Source organism: Phacochoerus africanus, chromosome 8 (assembly GCF_016906955.1).
Source record: "Phacochoerus africanus isolate WHEZ1 chromosome 8, ROS_Pafr_v1, whole genome shotgun sequence".
In the NCBI taxonomy this organism is placed as follows: domain Eukaryota; kingdom Metazoa; phylum Chordata; class Mammalia; order Artiodactyla; family Suidae; genus Phacochoerus; species Phacochoerus africanus.
Window position 1 is genome coordinate 168,030,804 of NC_062551.1, and position 23,188 is coordinate 168,053,991.

At 51.1% G+C, this 23,188-nt stretch overlaps 1 protein-coding gene across 4 annotated transcripts; it reads right to left on the minus strand.

Annotated features, from left to right (window-relative positions):
- Window positions 1–3,770: 3,770 nt before the first annotated feature.
- PPIH (peptidylprolyl isomerase H) lies at window positions 3,771–21,667 on the minus strand. Of its 4 annotated transcripts, XR_007136213.1 has the most exons (11): window positions 21,567–21,665; window positions 21,179–21,243; window positions 20,852–20,875; window positions 20,536–20,580; window positions 20,261–20,303; window positions 16,568–16,660; window positions 12,977–13,064; window positions 12,170–12,210; window positions 11,263–11,352; window positions 5,371–5,467; window positions 3,771–3,973 (listed from the first exon to the last, which is right to left on the minus strand). XR_007136213.1 is itself a non-coding variant. In XM_047789477.1 (10 exons), exons 1-9 carry the CDS (start codon window positions 21,630–21,632, stop codon window positions 11,284–11,286), a joined length of 534 nt encoding a protein of 177 aa, XP_047645433.1. In that variant the 5' UTR covers window positions 21,633–21,665; the 3' UTR covers window positions 3,771–3,973; window positions 11,263–11,283. The 4 variants fall into 4 exon arrangements, 3 of the variants coding, with proteins under 3 accessions (XP_047645433.1, XP_047645434.1, XP_047645432.1); XM_047789477.1 differs by lacking the exon at window positions 5,371–5,467; XM_047789478.1 differs by lacking the exons at window positions 5,371–5,467; window positions 11,263–11,352 and having other exon boundaries at window positions 21,567–21,666.
- Window positions 21,668–23,188: the final 1,521 nt, after the last annotated feature.

Consider the following 23,188-nt stretch of genomic DNA (forward strand, 5'->3'; position numbering starts at 1 on the left):
TCCTTCCTCCTGCTACCACTCTAGCGCAGGCTGCCATCATCTATGGCTCAGAGCAGGAGTAGGCACTTTTTCTGTAGGTGCCAGACAGTGTTTTAAGCTATGCAGGCCAGAGGATTCCTTCTCAACCACTGAATTTTAGAGCCCAAAGTTTACCACAGAGAGTACACAAGGGCACCTGTGTTCCAAGAAACGTATGGACACTGAAGTTTGAATTTCATGTGATTTTCACATGTCACAAAATACCCTTTAGATTTTTCAACTATTTAAACATTTAAAAGTCATCTTTCTTCTTAGCTCATAAACCACTGAAAAACAGGGAGTGACACCTGGCCCCTTATCCCCTGTCTCTACCTCTTTCTTACTCTAAGATTCCCACCAGTGTTCTTTTGAAAACATCTTTTTTTTTTTTTTCTTCTTTTTTGTCTGTTTGTCTTTTCTAGGGCTGCACCTGCGGCATATGGAGGTTCCCAGGCTAGGGGTCGAACCAGAGCTATAGCTGCTGGTCTACGCCAGAGCCACAGCAATGCCAGATCCAAGCCATGTCTGTGACCTACACCGCAGCTCATGGCAATGCCGGATCCTTAACCCACTGAGTGAGGCCAGAGATCGAACCCACAACCTCATGGTTCCTAGTCGGATTCGTTAACCACTGAGCCACGACAGGAACTTGGGTTGTTGTTGTTGTTGCTTGTTTGTTTGTTTTGCTTTTTAGGGTGGCACCTGCAGCATATGGAGGTTCCCAGGCTAGGTGAAAGCATCTGATCATGACACTATCTTACTTAAAATCTTTCGCTGACCACACCACCTGTAGGAGTGTCCAGATTTCTTAAGGTGGTTGGTTGGACTCTAAACTTCCCTTCCACTCTCACATTCCTTGTCCAACCTTCCAGGTAATCTTTGAACCACAGCTTCCTCTGGGCTATCACATACTAGTCCCTCTATTGATAACTTTCTTCCTTTTCCCCTTCTTCTCCTTTGCCTGCTTAACTCTTCGTCCTCTAGGTCTTGCCTCAGATGTTACTAGGTTAGAACCCCCCCCCAACACACACACACTCATTAACTTTTCCCTGCCAGACTGAGTTCCTGAGGCATCTAGCACAGTCTCTGACGCATGATAGCTCAATGTGTTCAGTGAACGACGTGGTATAGAAAATGGATTGGAGAAGGTCACTGGCCAGCAGCACTAGCGATCCAGGTGAAACAGGCTTGCAGCGACACTGTGCAGGGGGTGTAGGTGGATCCCAGAGCTGCTCTTCATCTGTTCCAGCTCCAGGTGACTTTGGCTGTTAAAAAGAAAACGTTTCCTCAAAGGCAGTTCTGCCAACACGAGGACATAGAAAAGTGTGCCCTGTGGGCTTGAAAGCTCCTTTCCAAAGTGGAGTTACAAAGACACTTAGAACAATGGCAGCAGCACCTCTGAGAGTAAGTGAGCAACTTTCCCTATGTAACAGCTTTGAAAGGATGGCTTCTCAAGCAGAAATATAAATTCTGTAACTTTTGTCTTTAAAATGTTACTTAAAAGTGTTACTTACTCACCCAGTTACTTCACTAAGCTCTCTCTTCAGTAAGCATGAAGATGAGCAGCAGAAGAAAACTAGGGTCCTCACAGGCAGCTCTCTACCACTGCAGAAATGGTGCGGAAGCACTGGAGGATAAAGCGTTCAGGTCAAAATTCACCTCCTGTTCCAAGGCGGGAGCTCTCCACTCCACAGCTCTGCTCAGCTGCCACCCTGACAGCCCAGCATGGGGACTGCAGCTCCGACCACTCCGGTGTCGATACCTTTAAGTGATGTGAGAGGCAGGTGGGTTCCTTCTAAGAATCTCCTTTGCCAAAACAGTTTTCACCTTCCCCAGCCTCTCACAGCCCCTGGCCCAGGAACGCAGTTCCCTTTTCTGAAGAAAGGCCTCCCTACCCCTATCCCCACTCTTACCTCCTGCCTAATTCCAGCCTGTCGGTACTGACCTCAAATGCTGCCTCTTCCTCCGACCCTTCTCTCCCCCGCCTCCCACAGCATCTCACACGCACCACTGTCATTCCCACAACAGATATGTATTGAGACTTACTGGGTACTAGATGCTTGCTTCTTCTGGATGCTGGAGAGAGCAATAAACAAGCAAACCGACCAAATGTCCTGCCCTCGCAAGGGCTCCCATTCTAACACCACACTGAATCCAAACTGTGCCTATCCCGTTACCAGCACGGGCCACATCTTACTCATTTTCACAGCTCGGTGCCCAGGTCAGAGACCGGCACAGAATGCAGGTGCCAAGTGTAACTGAACTCAGCTGAATGCCCATCACAAGAACAAGTGTTCAGGACCCCAGCCGCTCATCCTCCTTTCTCTCTATGATCCCACCCCATCTAACTACCGTAAGGCTTCTCCCCACCTCGACCTCAGACCTCTCTTCCCTGTGTCCCCGACCCCTGTTTACTTGGCCACAGAGGGTTGGAAATAGCCCCACACTCTAGGGTGTATCTCATCACCTCCCTTGTCAACCAACACACTGAAGTGGCACTTTTCTTTTTTAGGGCTGCACCATAAGGAAGTTACCAGGCTAGGGGTCAAACTGGAGCTCCAGCTGCCAGCCACAGCCACAGCCACACAGGACCCAAGCCTCGTCTGCAACCTACACCACAGCTCACAGCAATGCTGGATCCCCGACCCACTGAGCAAGGCCAGGGATCTAACCCATATGCTTATAGATACTAGTTAGATTTGTTTCTGCTGCGCCACAACAGCAACTTCTGAAGTGGCGCTTTTAACCTGGTTCTATTGTGTCAGAGAACTCAGCTCTGTTACTCTGAGGCTACAGAAGCCTGGTACTAATAGTTATGAGTCATCCCCGTCCCTGAGTCAGGAGAAAATAGGAAGAGGGTAACATTTAAATCGCCTCATGAAAGGAATACCAGGGATCTCCCTTTACCTCTTGAACATTATGCTCAACGAAGTCGTTTTATGTTTTCAAAACAAACGTTTTCCAATGCACGTTACTGTTTACAAGACACCTTCATATCCATTCTCTTGTTTGGCCCTTTCAACAATGCTACGAAGTAGACAGGTGTTATTACCCCACTTTATAGATGAGGAAACCGAGGCTCGGAAAGGTGTCTCAAGACTTCAACTGTTTAAAAAAAAAAGGCCTTCAGTTTCAAACCAAGGGTTTTTTTTTACTGAATTATTCCCACTTCACTACAATCAAGATACATTTTATCAAACGGCCTCCCATCCAAAAATATCCCAAGCCAGTGACCCTTCTCCTACAGGCTCCAGAACTAATCAAACTGAAGCTACTGGGAACATCCCTGGAATAAATAAATAAATAGTGCTGTAAGGCCCTGGGGCTTTGCCTTCTTTGCCCAATCAGCTTGAACCTAAGAGCTGACTGCTCCAACTGCCTTTATTTATTTATTTATTTATTGCTGTAGCCACCGGCCTACACCAGAGCCACAGCAACGCGGGATCCCAGCCACATCTGCAGCCTTCACCACAGCTCACAGCAACGCCGGATCCTTAATCCACTGAGCAAGGCCAGGGATCGAACCCACAACCTCATGGTTCCTAGTCGGATTCGTTAACCACTGCGCCACGACAGGAACTCCTCCAACTGCTTTTAAATCTGAGGCATCAACCCCACATAGCAAAGGGCTTGGCTCTGGTCCATGCAGGGCTCTGGTGAGACCCAGTCCTCCCAGCTGAAGCTAAGGCGTGAGGAGACAGGGCTATCATTACAACCATTTAAAAAGAACACACATGCAAAAACACCCCAAAAACCAAAAACCAACCAACTTTATTTACAGTTGAAAACTTAAAACACAAAATCCTGGGTTCTGAATCTGTGACACTTCCAAGGTCTCTTGGTCAAATGCGGCAGCAGCAGGCAGGGAAGCACACACGGGGGCCAGTCCAGATTATCTTACTCGAGAGCATCCGCCTGAGCAAGGGAAGGCCTACGCCGGCACAGAGGCGGAGGTCTGTGAGGAACGGAAGGGAGAAGCAGCTCAGAGGGACTGGACGGGGACGGTCCACGAGAGAGAACACGCACTCGGTCCTAAACTCCCAGCCCTCCTCCTCCAAAGGGCAGAACCAGTTCGATTCTTGCCACAGGTCAGAGCTTTCGTGCCCCAGAGCAGGGCTGAGAGGTATGTTACACAAGAACCAAGACAGACACTAACCTTTATGGCCAACGTGCTGTCTCATTTATTCCTTGCCCTTTACAACTCTGTGTCGTGCGTATTTTTTATCATTAGGCAAGGAGCAAAACTAGGGTCCCCAGGGGTTTAATGGCGCGATAGCTTCCTGGCGTGCGTGGCTCCAGAGTGTGTGCTTTTTGCAAGAATGAGGAGCGTCCCTCTCCTGGAAGGTCTCAGCCCCAGGGTCAGAGAGCAGAGAAAGTCCCGCCCTCTGTGTGTGGCCTTGGAGCTGGCGGTACTAGAAGGACGGGGGAATCGCTTCTCGGCCTTTTGGCTAAGATCAAGTGTAGAAGGACGGGTGGGTGAGTACCTGGCTACTGTCCCCTTCCTCCCAAACACGGCCACGCCCGCCTCCCCCAGAGGACAGCGGGTCCTGGCCTCACGCCGCAGGCCCTCAGGCAGGATGTACACAAATACGTAAAAGTCCTCAATAGCCGCTGCGTGGTGCCCTGGGCCCTCAGCTCTGCCACCGCCCAGGCACTGTGTTAGCCCTTCGAGGGGCTCCCGGTCTAGAGAAAACCAGAGAGCACATTTGTGACAGGCTGTGTTAAGCGCTGTAGCAGAGAGATGAACCACGTCACGGGGGAGCAGCCAGGAGGGAACCAGGGAATGATTTATAAACTGATGTTAGGTGGCCACAAGCTCCTGGAAAGGGCTGGGAAGAACTAGAATTAGTTAAGACTACGTATGCACAGTACGTATTTCTATTATAAAATACACGCTCCATGTAGAGAGATCAAGCATATACAGGACAATATAAACTGAAAGGAAGTCTCTTTGCTGTCCCTGCTCTGTAAAGGGAACCACTGGTACGAGTCAGCTATCTGTCACTACAGGAATTTCTTAAAGAGTCATTCAAAAGAGAGCATCAGGTTTGTACCATGGACTACACCTTCACTTTGCTCCTTCATTTACCTTAGAAATCTGCCAACACATACAGACCCACCTCTGCTTTTAAGGCTACATAGTGAGTGTTCCGTGGGTGTGATGTGCCCGGTTAGAGAAGGGAGCTTGTCGTTTGTACTGGAGGGACTGGAATGGAGCCATTCTCCACCCACCCCACCCCACCCCCGCCCTTTTTAGCGGGCAGGGCTTCTGACTTCCAGGGGCAGGGAACAGCATCACACACCCAGCAGGCATGCAAATATTTGCTGCCGAATCTCTGGGGCTCCCCAGACCTGCACGTTCATGTGGAGCTTCTTTCCTCCAGCCCAGACTGCTGCCGTGGACACCTCACTGGCCTCTGGCCTCTCTTCCACATGCTGCCAGAACCATCTACCAGATAAGAAAATTCAGTTACGATGTTCTCCTGCTCAAAATCCCTCACTGGCGGGTACTGGCCTGGTTCTTTCTGGAGTCAGGCCGCCTTTGGAAATCTCAGGCGCCTAAAGGACCTTTCCCCTGGGAGGGGCAATGTACAAACTGCCTGAGGCTCACCCCCGGCCCGGTTACTGTGTGAACGCCTGGGTCTGTGCAGGCTCTCACAGCTGGCTCTGCTTCCTCTAGCCTCACCTCTTGTTTGCTTTTCATACCTTTCTGCTTCGGCCATATTTAATTATTTGCAGTTTCCCTTACCCTTTCTGCTGTTTCCTGCTTTTGTGCCCTTGCTCACGCTATGCCTTCTGCGTGGAATACCCACCCCCACCGCATGGCAGCTTCAGCTCCCTGACGAGTTCCATCCCTCCATGTGCTCGGCTGGGACGTCTCTTCTGCGGCCCTTCCCCAACACTCCAGGCGGATACAGGCATTCACGCTTTCCTCCTCGGGTCCTGTAACCGCCAGCCTGGTGCTTTAGGTCCTCTAATTGTCGGTTTTCCCAAGAGACTGTGCGTTCTTTGAAAGCAGGAACTGGGCTTTCCAATGTCTGTAGCCTCTTCTGCAGTGTGGGACCTATCTGAATTAATTGGTGCTTGGTCGCGAAATGAAGGACCAGCCCACGCGCCACCAGCATGTCTGTCATAGTCCTGCTCTTCCGGAACGCATCGCGCCTACAGGAAACCCCAGGTGGGGAGAGTGTTTCCTAAACCTCGGTCTTTCCAGCAGCAGCTTCACAGCTGTTTCTATATCCACCATCCACAGGTACCATTAATTTTTAACCTGCTGGCCATTTGAGCTTGAATAACACCCCGTTGTAAGCTGTAATAGCTGAAAATTACGTACCGTGCTCCTCATATTTTTTTCTAAGAGGCAGATGTTAAAAAAGACTCACCCAGTACCACCGAATGCAGCGTTACCCACACTTTTCTGATAAGAAGCACCTGAGATGCTCACCATATAGTATCCTGGATTCTACCTCGAATTCACGCAAACTCTTTGGGGGGTGGACTGGAGGCAATCTGGGAATGAGCAGGTTTAACAACTGCCCCTGAGTGATTCTCTTCCTTCCTTCCTTCCTTTTTGTTTAGGGCTACATCCTCAGCATATTTACCTTCCCAGGCTAGGGGTCAAATCAGAGTTTCGGCTGCCAGCCTACGCCTCAGCCACAGCAACATGGGATCCAAGCTGTGTCTGCGACCTACACCATAGCTCACGGCAACGCCAGATCCCCGACCCACTGAGCGAGGCCAGGGATCAAACCTGAATCCTCCTGGGTACTAGTCAGAGTAGTTTCTGCTGTGCCACAACTGGAACTCCCTTGTGGCTCACGACCTAAGCAATCCCTATCTGTAGGGCAAGTTGGGAAACAGTGAACTAAAGAAAGCTCTCTCTGGCTCGACAAGCACCAAGTTCAAGGCTTACAGGGAGACGAGCGGGGCTGTCAGAGCTCACAGCCACTCCCCTTTCCAAGTGGCTCTCCTAGGCTTTCAAAAGAGGCTCCACCATCTCCCATGTGGTTGTAAATAGCCACAGACCCAGTTCCGACAACAGCAGGAGAATAACCCTGAGGGCCAAGGTTCGTTTATGAAATTCATCATAAAAAGCCTTCATAGGACCCACTGAGATACAACCGAGGTTTCTACATCTAGAGTTGTACAGAAAACCTCATTTTCACTAAAACCAGTCAGGACTTAAGGGTGAGCATAAAAGAAGTTGTGGAAGGAAGTGCTTCACAGGGCGGTACTTGGGGTCAAGTGACTTCCCCTGGCTCTGGCTCCTCCCATGGCTTTCTACGCCCAGTGCTCAGGCGCGAGGCCTCAAGCGAACGAGGAAGGGATGCCTTGATGTGGATGCGCTGGATTCCCGCTGGACTGGTGCCACCACGAGATTATCTCCTCCTGGGGCTCCTCTGACGGAATACGGTGGGGTCTCAATGTAAAGACAGAGGGTCACTCTCCTGCAGTCTCGCCACCCCGAGTCAGCATCCGCATCCCCCGAGTGCTGGTGGGAACTGCAAGCCACAGGCCCTCCAGACCCGGCACCTTAGCAAGATGAGCTGGTGAGTCACATGTGCATTCAAGTTTGAGAAAGACTGCCCAGGAGGACTGAAAAGTAGCACCTATCATTCTGCCTCCAAACAGCCTGGGAGGTCGGAAACATGCCTTCAGAAATTGGAGGTTTGTTAGGTTTACAGCTGGGAAAAAACATGACGAAATGATACCCTTCTCCCAGGGGAGTTCATCACCTTTCCCCCTTACTTTCTCCCAAATCCATTACTCAGAAACCCAAAGTGGGGAACCCATCTGTGGACTGCCTTAAGGTCAGACTGCCCCCTGGATCTAACACTTTAAGTTTTTAACTTGACAAAGTTAAAGGAGGTGATTCAAGTAAAGTTCTTAGCTCAGAACCTGAGCACAAGAAATGTTCAGTTAAGTGATATAACTGCCTTTATTGAATAGTTTCTTAGCATCAGCCGTGAAAAATTTAATTCTGAGCAAGCCAAGGTTAGAAGACTAAACTGGAGGTGCCACAAATGGGTCTTTAAATTTAATTAAAATTAAATTTATTTATTTATTATTTTTTGGGGTCTCTTTGCCTTTTCTAGAGCCACCCCTGCAGCATATGAAGGTTCCCAGGCTAGGGGTCAAATCAGAGCTGTTGCTGCCGGCCTACACCACAGCCACAGCCACGCAGGATCTGAACCGCGTCTGCGACCTACACCACAGCTCACGGCGACGCCAGATCCTTAACCCACTGAGCGAGGCCAGGGATCGAAGGCGCAACCTCATGGTTCCTAGTCGGATTTGTTAACCACTGCGCCACGACGGGAACTCCTAAAATTAAATAAAATTTAAAATTCAGTCCCTCAGCCCCACCAGCCACATTTCGAGTGCTCCAGTGTCACATGTAGCTGGAAGCTATGACAACGGCAGCAGTACGGACCATTTCCGCCACCGCAGAAAGGAATGTCTACTGGGCCATCAAATGGTCCCCGTGGAATCTGTTCTGCTTGGGGTTGCAGGCTGAAAAAAGGCATTTCACAGGGGCAAAGGTTGACATGACCTTTGCAGCAGCAGAGGAGGAGAGGAGGGTTGATGGGTGCAGAAATCAAACCGCCAACATGGATTTCCAGTAACTTTCTTTCTGTAAGGGTTTCAGAAAAACACAGAGAAAAGGCCCCAAATATAAAAGAATTTCTAAACTTTATTCTTTCTGTGACCTTCTGTCCCCTGGTGGCAATTAGTGGTTGGCCTTTAAAAGGAAAAGGACTGACGAGCCCAACTTTAGTTCAGCCAAGAAATGAAGGGGCGAGGAAGGGAAGAGCCAGCAGCGAGGGCAGAGGAAGAGCAGGTCGAGCCCTGGGGCCCCCAGTGCTGGCAGAAGAGAAAGCTCAGAGTGTCAACTGGGCCTGAGAAGGGAGCATCTGGCTGGATGAGAGAGTCCTCGGGCAGCTTCTAGCACACACTTGTGCATTCCTGCCCTGGCATTTGCTCACACCAGTTCCCTGCCTAAAATGCCTGGCATTCTCCCTCCCTATTAACTCGTGCAATAAATTTTAACTGAACGCCTGTAAGAGCCAGATGCTGTGAACACAGAATAAGTCACAGATGGAGGTATGTACAGTCATTATGATGGTGTGGCATTTGACTCCATTTGGGAAAAAGGCCGAGTCCAGAAAAATAAATTCTCGATAACCTTGCCAGTATCCAAACAAAACTAGAGAAACACTGGCAGACCCTGTGACCTGCCGTCGTTTGGATCTTCTGAAACAAGCGCAACACGACGGTCACAGGGAAAAGATGAATAATTGTGACGGCACCAAAATTTAGAATTTCTCTTTAACAAAGGATATCATCAGTTAAGGTAAGCAACATGGTGCCAGTTTTTTCTTAAAATATATTCTGGAGAAAATGGTCACAACATAAAAAGTAAAACACTACGACTCAGAACGTATAATTATTCAAGTCATTAAGAGAAAGGTAACATACAATATATGCTACAGACACAGCACATTACATCAGTTGTGTACTGTTCACATACACGGCAGGAGTTCCCGTCGGGGCTCAGGGGGATGGAATCTGACCAGCATCCACGAGGACGCACGTCGAACCCTGGCCTTGCTCAGCGGGTTAAAGGATCCGGCGTTGCCGTGGGCGGTGGCGTAGCTGGAAGACGCGAGTTGGATCCCGAGTTGCTCGAGTTGCTCGCGGGCCGGCAGCTGCAGCTCCGATTCGACCTGTAGCCTGGCAACCTCCGTGTGCCATGGGTGTGGCCCTAAAAATGTGAGTACATACATACATACATACAAGGCAGTTTTACGTGAATGGAAGAGGGAAAGTCTTTTAGATACAATGGCAAAGGGAAATAAGACGATGAACAACATTACGATGCCCTTTAGGAAAAACAAAACCTCCCCAAATTTAATGGGCAAAGAAAAGGCCCCGTGGACATACAACAGACAGACAAAGAAGTTACCTCTGAGGAAAGCAGAGGGATGGGGCTGGGGTGGGGAGTGCTGTCAAGGGGAGAGGGGCTTTAACGGTTTGGTATGAAATTCTTGCCTCTTATTTCACGAGATTATGTTATCTTTATAAGTAAAAATAAGCAACCAAATGAAAATACTGACCTTGATTGGATTACCTCCTCCCCCCCCTCCCCGCCCCCCGAAGAGCTGTAAGAGTTACGTTGTGGACAAGTGGCGAAGTTTAAGCAGGTATGTTAGACAACATTCTCGTCTTTACCCAGGATGTTCTTATTTTTATGAGTTGCCTGCTGAAGGATTTAGTGGGCAAGTGTCTAGAAGCCCCAACTTCCAGATGGAAAGAAAACGAAGGGAGGGAAAGGAAGGAAAGAAGGAAGGGGAGCAAGAAAGGAGGCGAGGAAATGGGGGTCCGGGGGAGGGAAGAAGGCAAGGAAACAAACGTCAAAGCAAAATGATAAACATTGGTGAATTTAGGTGAAACGTATATAGGTTTTCAATGTACTATGCTTCCAACTTTTCTGAAGGTTTGAAGATGTTTGGAAAAGAAAAGATAGGCAAGGGACTACCATCCTTCACCTGTCTGAAGTGATCAATTTTTCTCTTCAACGCTTATTAATACTCAGCAATTTCACTCATATTACTGGCGACCCCCTCTGAGAATGTGTTTTATGTGTTTTTTCCCCCACAAGCTCCTAAGCGGTATGGGCTCTCCGGGCTCAGCTTGCTGCCCAGCACGGAGCAGGCAGGGAGTGGCAAGCATGGGTGGGCAGTGAGTCTATGCAGGCTGAGAAATGGGTCGCATTCACCTATGAGGCCAGCAAACATGAAGTCAGGGCCTGGAACTGCAGCATCATTCTGACAAGAGGCATGACAGGTGTGTCTCCTGGCTGCCCAGGCTGGTCCCAGCAGGGAATCAGTCCCTCAGGGCTGCAGCCAAGTCCTTCCAGCGGGACGACTGAATGGAGCGTGAGACAAAGAGCGCTGTGAGAAAGTGTCTGATGGTTCTCAGGTCCAGGCTTTGTAAACCGCAAGTGGAGGGAAAGTGAAGTCCCCACCGACCCTTTTCTCATGACCTTACAGTGGCCCTAGGAGACAGGTGTTATGGCCATTTGACAGGTGAGAACACAGGCTCAGGAAGGGAAGTGCCTTCTCCCAGGTCAGAGAGAGAGGAAATGGGCTCAGCCCCACGCCTTCAAACCTAAAGTTCTCTCCGCTCGACCAGGCTGCCTTCTCTAGGGTTCTGACACCTGACCGGGCAAGACCCGCTCACCTGATTCCGTCTTTCTCGGGACTACATCTCCCCACACTGCGAGATCACCACGGGCAGCTTGGGCTTATTGTTGGGGCCTGTGGGAACATTCTAGGACAGAAAGCACACGGGTGATTCTTCCACTCAGACACGCCCCCACCTCACACTTACTGAGGCCTGACGGCCCCGGGGCTGAGGACTGCGGACCCACAGGCTGGCCTGACGACAGTCCGCTTTCTATCCGACAGGTGAGGAACAGAATACAGATCAAAGAGAACATGTGTACCATTAAAACCATCAAGCCCATGGCACGTAATAATGCAATAAGTTGTAAGACAGAGTTGTATACAGGGCGAGGAAGCAACTGAACTGCTGCCTACACAGGCCAGGGAAGGATTCACAGACCAGGGGCCACTTGAGCCGGGCCCAGGAGGACGGACAGAATCCCGCCAGGAGGAAAGGGAGGGAGAACATTCCCCTAGTCCCCTGGTCCTCAGCATGAGCAAAGGCCCGGGGGCAGGAAGGAGCAAGAGGCAGGATGTGCACGGCACATTTAGAGGAGAGCTAGCAGCCTCGTGTGGTTCGAACGTGGCCCGGCAGTGGCAGAAAGGCTCGTGGAGCGGGGGGTGGGGGCGGGTCCTGAAGGGCCAGAAACACCATACTGAGGAGGATTCAGCAAGGAGGCGAAGGAGTCGGCAGAGGCCAAGCCTCAGGACGCGCCAGAGGGGCTGACGTAGGGCCCGGAACACGCGGGAGGCACGGGGTCTCTCCTTCCTTTCCTGGAGCAGTTACTCCCTGGACAGGAGGCAATGACGCCTGGCCTAACAAACTTGGCCCCACTCTCCAGGCCCCGAACCCGCCCCACTGCTCTGGTCAGGCAGTACGAGGGCAGGATGGCCGGGAAAGAGGCGCGCCACCCAGTACTCACCTCAATCTTTCGCATCACTAGAAGCCCATCAATGATTTTCCCTGTGGGAAGAGTAAGAGCGAGACTTTACTATCCTCATTTATTCTTAATTTTTTTTGTTCTTTGCTTTTCCAGGGAGGCACCTGCGGCATATGGAAGTTCCCAGGCTAGGGTCGAATCAGAGCTGCAGCTGCCAGCCTACACCACAGTCACAGCCATGCGGATCTGAGCCGCATCTGTGACCTACACCTCAGCTCACAGCAGTGCGAGATCCTTAACCCACTGAGGGGGGCCAGGGATCGAACCCGCGTTCTCATGGATCCTAGTCGGGTTTGTTACCACTGAGCCACGACAGGAAGTCCTTTACTATCCTTATTTGCACAGTATTTTCCAGCATCCGAGACCCATTCTCAGTCATTGACTATCTCATCTGATCCTCAGACTAACGTCAGAAAATTAAGATTCAGGGGAAGTGAACTGTTGCCCAAGGTCGCAGGTAGCAAGGAGCAAAGTTAGGGCTCAAACCTAGGTCTGGGCCATTGCAAAGCCTCGCTGTACCTGCTGCCTCTGTGCGGTATTTCTTAAGTGCTGCCACCCCCGCTCAGACACACCTATGCCCACGTGGTCAGATGTCAGATGGCCCCTTTGTCCTCCCCTCTAGCTTCTAACCCCCAATTCTCCCACCTCCCACAGCTTCCACCTCCCCTACTCCCACCCAGAGCAGTCACACCTGTCCAGCACTCTTGGTCCAAGAGTTAGGGAGCCAGCTCCCTGGGAAGCTCCGCTCTGGGGGCAGGGGGTCTGGACCAGGACAGGACTCGGACTCACCGAACACCACGTGCTTCCCATCTAGCCAGTCGCACTTAGAGCAGGTGATGAAAAACTGGCAGCCGTTTGTGCTGGGACCACTGTTTGCCTGATGGAAACCAATGTAGTTACGGTGAGCTTTCCTGGCCGTGCTGTCCAAGAGACAAAACTCCCCAAGGTGCCCGCAGCCCTGACTCCGCCACGCTTCCTTTCAGCAAACCTGACTGAGCCTCTGCGGGCCAGAGCCTGAGCTAGGACCCAAGGACACAGAGAGGAAAAGTACACTATTTCTGACCTCAAGGAGCCAGATCCTTGAATAAATACACATTCTCTAATGTGGAACAACTGGTTACGGAACCTGATTTGCTGCATTTAGTCCAATACCGGCAACAGCTGGATTACACGCACAAGTGAGTGACCAGCTGAGAAAAAGCCTACTGCTATGCCCTACGCTATTCGGTCTGAATGGTTTTGAACTGTCCCTTAACAATGGCGATAAAAAAATTTAAGGCATAAGAAGTTGTTCTAATAGCGCTACACTAGAAAAAAAGGTTACATTGGGAGTTCTCTGGTGGCCTAACAGGTTAAGCATCTGGTGTCGCCGCTGCTGTGGCTCGGGTTCAATCCCAGGAACTTCTGCTTGCTGCAAGTGCGGCAAAAAAAAAAAAAAAAAAAAAGGGACTAGATTTAATCAATGATGTCTGCCCCCCCCCCTTCAGGGCCGCACTTGCGGCATATGGAGGCTCCCAGGCTAGGGGTTGAATTGGAGCTGCAGCTGCCGGTCTACACCACAGCTACAGTAATGCGGGATCCGAGCCTCAGTTGCAACCCACACCACAGCTCTCGACATCACCAGGTCCATAACCCGCTGAGCAAGGAAGGCCAGGGATGGCAGCCACAACCTCATGGATACTAGTCGAGTTCTTTACTGCTGAGCCATAACAGGAACTCCCTGATGTCTGCTTTTGACAAATATACCCCAAATCCATTATTACTGAATTTTATAGGAAATTCTCAATTTTTTTTAATTGAGAATCTGAAGTTCTCCAGCCATATCCCTTCCCCTTTTCTCCTTTGAAATGTTTCTATATCATTATATTGCACAATGCATTATAAAAGAACAGGCTTACAACACAAAGCAATCAGCAAACCCAAGTCACGTTTCAGCAGCACTGCCTTACCAGTGTCTGTGAAATTATATGATTATTTCATCACATACGTCCCTTATTTTGGAAAAAAATGAGTAAAAATGGAAAACTGAAAGTATTAGTACTATTAAAAGCACAGGTCTCATAAAGGCAACACTACAGAGGCAACGCTGGAAATTATTCAGTAGGTCACTAGCCTTCGCTGGCCACTTAGTAGAATTAAATTGGTTGAGACTGCATTCAACACTGAAGAAGAAAAATGAGTATGAAATACATCAAAGACATTGATGTGTAGGGCAAGCGCTAATTAGGGATTTCACATTACACTTCACAAACTTCCTGAGTGAGACGAGGCTGTTTATTTACGGCTTTCATACAAGTACATGGGAACACGTCACACACGGAAACAAGGACCTGCCTGAGCCAGTAGGAATGACCTGCACTCCGGAATGAGGGTAGACTCCCTGGGGGCCCAGTTCTTCCTCCCTCCCTCTCCTTCCGTCCTTCTCCCCGTCCATCTCCCTGTCTGTCTATCTGCCTGCCTTGCTGCTCAATGTAGGAACCCGGAGTCGCCAGCGCGCAGGAAAGCAGTCCCACCGCGCGTGTTTTCCGCTCCGAGGCCTCTGCCCACAGCCACTCGATTATCCTCTCTTCCAGGCGGGGGAGCTTACTGGTTCAGAGAACAAGCCCTGGAGCCAGAGGACCCAGCAGGAATCCCAGCTCCCCACTGACTGTGCTCCGAGTTCAGCCACATGACTGCTCCGGGCCTCGGTTTCCCCATCTGTGCCTCCATCTCCAGGGGCGCCGAGAGGACGGAAATGACTAAATGCAAATGAGCTGCTTGTTGAGCAAGTGCTCAGTGCTACGGCCTCTAGTCTGATGGCCTTTCAGTCAGTCATCAGTAGCTACTCAGCATCTTTCCGTACCAGGTGGTAAGGCCTGGCGATCAATGAGACGCAGCCCCTGCCTGAGGAGCGCGTGATCTGGTGGAGGATGGAAGCAGAAACACTTACAAGGTACGTTTCAGACAGCCAGCGCCAGCTTGAAGGGAGCTGCCTCCGTTTTTCTGACGCCTCTGCAGATACTGACACAGTGGCAAACACACAGAGGGGTTCCCGGCCCACCCACCGGGCCGCTTCTGCCCTCTACCGGGGCTTGCCAGCCTGACTTTCCTAAAAGGAGGCTTGTACACGGTTTGCTAAGCGCGACTCACCAGTGATTGTGGTGGCCTCCTAACTGGCGCCTCTGCCCCAGCCTCTCCGTGCCCGTATGTCACTCACACGGTGACCAGGGTCTTTGTTCTGAAACACCAAGTGGATCAACCCTCTTCGAAACGGCCCACGGCTCTCCGTGACTCATGAAGTAGAGCCCACCGACCCGTCCTCCCTCTGTCATTTAAAGCCCCTCAGGAGCGGGACCCACCTGCCTCTCCAGCGGTCGCTACTGGCCATGCCCTGCCCACTCGCATCCCACGGTCACACCACCTTCCTCCCTTCCTGCCCGTGCCCATGCCACCCTGCTAGTTCATGGTCCCACGTCTGCTGTCCAGGCTGTTGGTCTGACTCGACACGCTCCCTGGGGGAGGGCGTCTTCGGACCCTCGCAGCGGTTACGCTCAGGCCTCGGGGTACTCTTCCTCACGCCGAGGAGCCCCCCCAGCACCCTGCTGGCACGCGTTCTACTCTGCCGGACTCGCCATTGCGCATGTGTGGCTCTCCCACTAGAGGCTAAGAGTTGCGAGGACAGGGATCAGGCCTGTGCCCTCAGGCCTTGCCACGAGGCCTGAGACAGGGCAAGTCCACACGGCTTTACTGAGGAAGGCCTGAGTACATGAGTGGGAGAGTGGGCAAGCTGGACAGAGGACACCCGTGGAAAGACTGGGCCTGAGGGAGGAAGAGTTGGCCCCTGACCGGGGGAAATGGGGGAGGACGGGGAGGGGAGGAGAGGGAAGCGAGGGGGAGGGGTGGAGGAGGTCAGGTAGAGGGGGAGTGAGCAGGGGTGCGGGAGATGAGGGGCTGAAGGAGGCGGGCGGGGTGAAAGGGGAGTCGGGTAATAAATGGGGAGGAGGGGTGGTGAGCGAGCTGAAGGGGTGACCAGTCAGCAGGCCGTGTGAGCGAATGGCTGAGTGGTGGGACAGGCGGGTGAACACTGGCATTTGACGCACCGCTGGCTGTATTCTAAGCAGCAGGGCTGAGCACCCAGCCAGCCACGTGTCCCGGCTCAGAAAGTGAGAAACCACACTCCGGAGTTCAATTTTGGTTCCCCAGCCTGCTAGTGGGTCCAGCCCAACAAAATCAAAACAGATGAAGAGGTGGCAGGGGCGGGGGGGACAGAGGTGACTCCTAGGTCAAGCAAGAGAAGGAAAGCACTGCTTCCATCCCAAGAGACAGCACTGGGCCTCAAAAGGGGCCCAGAACCCAGCTAGCTATAAATCTACCCATGAATCTCGACCGGCCCTCACTTACCATGGAAAGCAGGCCTGGAGCTGAGTGTCTGAGTTTAAAGTTTTCATCTGCAAATGGCCCCCTGTAGATACTGGCGACTCCGGTACCATCTCCCTGAGCAGAGAGAAGGGAAGTGTTAGCGACTTGCGAGTGCTGCCCTGGAGCCCGGAGGAGGCAGCTGTTGCACCTGAAGACTCGCAGCTGTAAAGTCCTGTTCCTCTTGCAGGTCACGTGGGGAGTCACGCCACTCTGACCCTATCCTGCAATCAAAGCAAGCCCCACCCAAGGCAGGCACAGCCCGTCATCTGGGCTAAGCATCTCACAGGCTGAAAAAAAGTCGCAGCTGGGCCTCTATAAAGGTAGGTGAGGACAGAAGCGAGCCAGAGGACAGCAGTACAGGGATCGCACACAGAATCGACACCACTCCTCACGACTCTCGTGCCTGCGGTCACACAAGGGAATTCTCTTAACTGACTCCAGCCCCTTCCCCTCAACTATGCTCTTGGAAGTCTCATCTGCGCAACAGGATACCACCCTCCTGGCTAAGGCTGAGGTCAGGGGAGGGTGCCTAACGCAGGCAGGGCCAACCAGAGTGCCTTCCCCGGGAATCATGAAGTAGGATAGACGCTCTCTGAGGCTGAGCTTGTATCATGTACACCTGGGAGCTGGAGGTGCCCAGCGTCTGCCAGATGGACTCAGGAAAAGAGAACGCAGCACACATGTGCAGAGAGCACTAGAGAAACAGAGAGAAAGGACTGCTTGGTTCGGTGGCTTTCCAATTCCTAGATCTAGGTCATCCTGTGGGTGCCATGAAACACCTGGCCATAAGCCCCCAATTTCTGCTTAAACTTCTGCTCTATCTGCATTATCTCCTTGCTCTTCCGAGAACTCTACGGCATAAGCATTATCATCTTCCTCATTTTTTCAGGTGAGCAAACTTAAGGCCGGGTAATAAAACCTGAACAAGGCCATATTTGCAGTACCTTAAATAGAATCCCTGGGGTTTAAAGGTAATGCTGAGAGGGTGACAAAAGACCAAACTCTTCCAGCCAGTTAGTAAAGAGAAGAATACTGGCTACAATGATACAAGCAATGAGATCCTGCTGTGTAGCCCTGGGAACTATGTCTAGTCACTTATGATGGAGCCTGATCACGTGAGAAAAAAGTATGTATACATGTATGTATGACTGGGTCACCTTGCTGTACAGTAGAAAATTGATAGAACACTGTAAACCAGCTATAATGGAAAAAATAGAAATCATTATAAAAAAAAAAAGAATACTGGGTACAATGGACGAATGAGAACACACTGGCCCAGGGCAGAATCAAAGGGCTCTTACAGGGGCAAAGACCAGCAAAGGGGACTAAGATAAGCCAGGGAAGGAAAGAAAACTCTCAAATTCGAATGTTTACTGATGAAAAACTATCAATAAGATCCAGCCCTGATTAGTGGAAAGATGGGATGTGAGTTCCAGGTCCGTCATTTACGAGCTGGGCGAGTCACTTCCTAGCGCTGACCCACGGTCCTCTCGGTTACCAAGGGAGGAGGCAATCATCTTCACAGAGTTTTCGTGAAGATCCAGCACCAGTGTCTGAGCAAAGCACTTTGCAACCCATGTAGCACCGTGTACACGTGAGCCAGTACGCCCTTAATTCCACATAAATACATGCACACGCACAGAAGAGAAAACAGCCTCCTTTCCCATTTCCCAGCAAACCGAGAGAACAGACCAGTTACACCACCACCCTCTAAACCACACTCTCGACTGCGCTCCCGAAGCCTGAGTAGGGAAAATGGCAAAATTAATTTGAAGGGCAAACAACAGAAAGCAACTTAAATCTTCAACACCAGTGGCTTGTTCACACAGATCCACTGGCTAGTCCCAACAGAATATTAGTAGCTATTAGAAAGAATGTTTTGAAAGAAGACTTAACGACAAGGGAAAGTGCAGACAATCATCAAGCACAAAAAATTAAAACATACGTATGATCCCACGCCTGTTAAAAATTACATCTGACATACATATGGAATGATAAAACAGGCAGCTATAAACTTAAATGCCAAGAGTATATGCCTTGGGAGGCAAGATTCCTTAAGAGACGATTTATTTTCATTTTTGCACTTTTCTTTTTCAACCAGAAGAAAAACCAGTCGTTCCTGTCATGGCTCAGCAGTAACAAACATGACTAGTATCAGTGAGGACGTGGGTTCAATCCCTGGATTGGCCCAGCAGGTTAAGTAACCAGTGTTGCTGTGAGCTGTGGTACAGGTCGCAGACACGGCTTGGATCTGGCATTGCTTTGGCTGTGGCGTAGGCTTGCAGGTGCAGCTCCAATTGGACCCCTAGTCTGGGAACCTCCATATGCTGCAGGAGCGGCCCTAAAAAGACAAAAAAACAAGGAAGAGGAGAACCAAAACCAAACAAATATCCTTGGTCCACCTTTAGAAAGTCTCAAATCCTGAGATTCTTCTGCCGCTTGCTAGTTCCACTTTTTCTGCCCTAAGGGTGGCTCTGAGGAATTGCTTCTCTCTGACCTTCAGCCTTTTGGCTGACCAACTACTGTCCAACCCTGGGGCTACCTAGCAAGCGACTGGATGTGCCTGGCAGTGACTGCTTAGAAGTTGGTCCTGTCCCTGCTAAGACAATATAGCAATACAGGAGCCTGTGGGAAGAAACGAAAGAAGGCAGAGAACAGCTTCTAAGGCCTTCTTACTGGCTACCAAAAAAGTATATGCTACAATCATAAGTCCTGCTACAATCAGTTGTCCTGCTACAATCAGTTGTGGGCAGGGGTTGCAAACTTAAGTGCCTACAATGGCAGGTGACATGATTAAAGGAAGCAAATAATGACACACCTCGTCTAAAGTGAGCAGTTACTTGACTCTAACCAACTATTGCTGCATGAGAATCATAGACCTAGTGCACTCCTACCTTGCCTGGACAGGAAAAAGAGAGATCTTAAAAAACTCTGAGTCAAACTAAATACACATACAAAGGAGAAAGGATGTCTCCCAGATCCAAGAAAACAGCAACACGACTAGCCAAATGCTGCTAACAAGAAAGGCCATGCACACAGGTGGGTGGGGTAAGGACAGAAGGAGGTTTAGGAAAGAAGAAAGGGCATTTATGCGGGAAGCAGACACAGTCTAGTCACGAGTCCTTAGCAGAGAAGGACTACTTCATTGTCTCTCCCAGGGAAGAGAGAAAACATCCTTCGGGAACTCTCTTCTTCTGATTCTTTGCCCACTAATGAACTTCTGATTTAAAAAACCCTCAGCTTTCTAGGCACCAGGATACCAGAAATGGATGGGAAAGCGGGGGCATAAGCATTTAGCTCACTGGAAAGAGACTTACTGCCATTTAGAAAAAACAAATGGCATCGGGTTTCTAGCCAAACTCCATGTGACCAGTTGATCTGGGTCTGCCATGGATCATCTAGAGGTATGCTGAGAAAGTTCCGTTTCCAGCCCTAAAAGGCTGAGATTTGGAAGTCAGTGACTCAATCAAGGTGTTGATATGCTCTCTATCACCTAGTGGTGCAGTGACCAGTAACCATCATCAACTCTAAAGGACATTCCCATCCCCACCGCCTCCCCCCATTAAACTTGGCAACTGCCCTCAAGCGGCGAGACTGGGTCCCTGTCTTAAAGCAGGTGCGATAACAACAAAGCAACACACCCGGCAGGACTCAAGAGGAAAGAACAGTACTTACATTAACAAAATCTCCACCCTGAATCATGAAATCCTTTATGACCCTGAAACAGAACGAAAGATCCAGAGAGAAGATTCGGATACTTCCAATAAGGATTTCAAAATACAGTGTTTATCACTTTTTAAAGGAAGTCTTCAACTCACCTGTTGAGTTCATAAAAATATCCCTTTTCAAGATCTAAGAATTATCCCATGGTTTTGTTTTCCTCTAAAGAGACCAATCGCCCAAGGAAGTAATTCTAAAAACCCCCCAGGATGTCTTGCCAAAGCCCTTACCTGTGGAAGGTACTCCCCTTGTATCCTATTGGAACCCCATCTTTTCTACAAACAAAATACAGAGACTTGGAATGATGACAGGTAACCATAAACCTTACGAGTTTATCACATACTCGAGCCAAAAAGACTCTCCTAAAGATGGTGAGAAGAGCGATAAAGAGGGCAAATGAACTGAGAAGAGACCCATGGGGGATTATCTACTATTACTGTCACCAGCAATCATGCAAGGCCTGCTGGTTGTTCACATATACCCTCGCTGCAGCCCCAGGATACCTCTCAGGAGCGAGCAAAGAAGTCAACCACGTCTGAGACTAACCTGAATTCTCCAGTGCAGAACTGCCTGTAAGGGAAAAGAGTGGACGATTCGGTCACCGTGGCATCACAGACGTGAGCGCCCCTAATCTAGGGAAGGGCGGCTCAGACAGTGGCGCCAGCAAACCCACCCACCGATTAGTCAGACGTCCAGACACACAGATTAACAACATAAATGGACATGGGAACAGTCCAGACTCCTCAGAGCGATGCCCAGAGGAATCACATCTCAAGAACAGCGAGTGGACGGACAGAGGCAGACAGACGATTCCGCAGACTGGGGCTCAGCTTCTGGTTTAATTAACCCGGCAAAGCTGGAACATCTCTTTACCTAAAATTCTCGGCTGTTTTAGGCACAACGTCTGCAAAGAGCTCGATCTTCATGCGGCCAACTTCCTGCAACCGGCGGGAGACGGTCAGAAAGCCCAGTCCAAGCCCGTGGAACCCTCCCTCCCCAACGCCGCTGGGCCTCTTCCACCTCCGCCCCCGCGGCCCACCCCTCCGTTCCGCTCAGTCCCTCCGCAGGCCGGGCGCTCGGATGGAAAGACGCCTCCTCTTCCTCCCTTCTCCCCCCACCCCCGACCCACTGGCCGGCAGGTTCTGGTCCGACTTAACTTTCCGGCTTCCTGGGCCCACTAGCCCCGAGGGCGTGAGAGCTGACGGCCAGACGCGGGGCACCTTCCCTTCGGCGCTGGCCTGGGTGGCTGCCGGGACCTCACCTGGCCGCCGATGCTGACATCGAAGAACACCACGGGGTTGACAGGGCTTGAATTTGCCACCGCCATGGCGCCGACCCGGAAGCAGAAGTCGGGAACGCGAGGTTCCGGCGAACCTGGCCCCTGGGGGGCGGGGTTCGTCTGCGGCGCAGGCGCGGGGAGAGCGGCCGAGACCGGCCCCGCCCCCGGAAGCCCCGCCCCCGCCCCGGAAGCCCCGCCCCCGCCCCGGAAGCCCCGCCTCCGGCGCCAAACCCCGCTCTGCGTCGGGGGCGCGGGCTGCCTGTGGTCCGCCCGCACCGCGCCCGCTGGCTCCTAGCTCCTTGGCTTTGCTTGGATGCTGAGCCGCGAGGGGCACCGCGGCGTTTTTCGCTCAAGGTGAACGGGCCTCCCTTTCCCTTGGCTACACTAAGTGCAGTCTCGCGCAGGCCAGCGGGCTGGGGCTTGGCAGCCTCGAGGGTCCTTCTCAGCCTTCGCAGCCAAGAGCTCTCTGAACCCTTGTACGTGCGGTTTCTTACCCCTGCCCACTGGTCTGGAGCCCCTGGAAGCAGAAGCTGTTCCTCCTCAGCACTTAGAGCAGGCTGGCCTGTCAGGCTCGTTCAGTCAGTACTGAGCACTTCCTTGAAGCGGGGACCCTGGAATTTAAATTCCAGTTCTGCCACAAGCTTCTGCTTTGCTCACCTCCAAATCACTTACTGCAGAGCAGCTAGAGGTTTTAAAATACATCTGCTTGCAAATCACTCCTGGCTTCCCTGTATTTAGAATAAAAGCCAATTCCTTAAGTACAGGACCTACGTTACTTTTTCTGGCTGTCGCCTCCCTGGAACCCTTGCCTTTCTGTTCCTGGAGGTGTCAGAGATCTGTGTCACCTTTAGGGTCTTGGTACCAGCTGTTTACTGTCTTTAATATTCTTCTTGGGAGTTTGAATGTGGCTCAGCGGAAAGGAACCCCGCTAGTAACCATGAGGTTGCAGGTTCAGACAACCCTGTAGATCACAGACACAGCTCGGATCTGGCCTGGCTGTGGCTGTGGTGTAGGCCAGCAGCTGAAGCTCCAATTGGACTCCTGGCCTGGGAACTTCCATATGCCATAGTGTAGCCCCTAAAAGAAAAAAAATTCTCCATCCTGTTGGGGGTGGGGAGTGGCCGTGTAGATCGGGTCTCGTCTCAGCTATCACCCAGAAGGGAACATTGCACCCAATCCAGCGGAGCCCTCCGTCACACTTTCAGATGCATTAGCTGGTTATTTCTTTATGCTGTTCACCATCCATTTCCCACCCCACCTGCTGCCTTCACACTTGTTTAACTCCGTGAAAATGAAACCAAATCCCCATCCAAAACTTTATTCCCTTTCTTGTCCACCCGTTTCCCTCAATATTGAGGAGTATAGGGAGTTCCTGTCATGGCTCAGTGGAAACGAACCTGACTAGCCATCCATGTGGACGCAGGTTCGATCCCTGGCCCTGCTCAGTGGGTTAAGGATCTGGCGTTGCCGTGGGCTGTGGTGTAGGCCAGCAGCGACAGCTCCTATTAGACGCCTAGCCTGGGAACCTCCATATGTCACAGATGTGGCCCTAAAAAGACTAAAAAAAAAAAAGGCTGAAGAGTATAAAATGAAAGTGGGGGGGA

Bases quoted from the DNA above. Each gene is read 5' to 3' on its own strand.
- PPIH (XM_047789476.1), bottom strand. From the start codon at position 21,632: ATGGCGGTGGCAAATTCAAGCCCTGTCAACCCCGTGGTGTTCTTCGAT. The intron at 21,244-21,566 runs GTGAGGTCCCGG...CGCCGGTTGCAG, and splicing joins ATGTCAGCATCGGCGGCCAG to GAAGTTGGCCGCATGAAGAT. The intron at 12,037-12,169 runs GTGAGTACTGGG...CCTCCTGTCCAG, and splicing joins TAGTGATGCGAAAGATTGAG to GGAGTAACTGCTCCAGGAAA.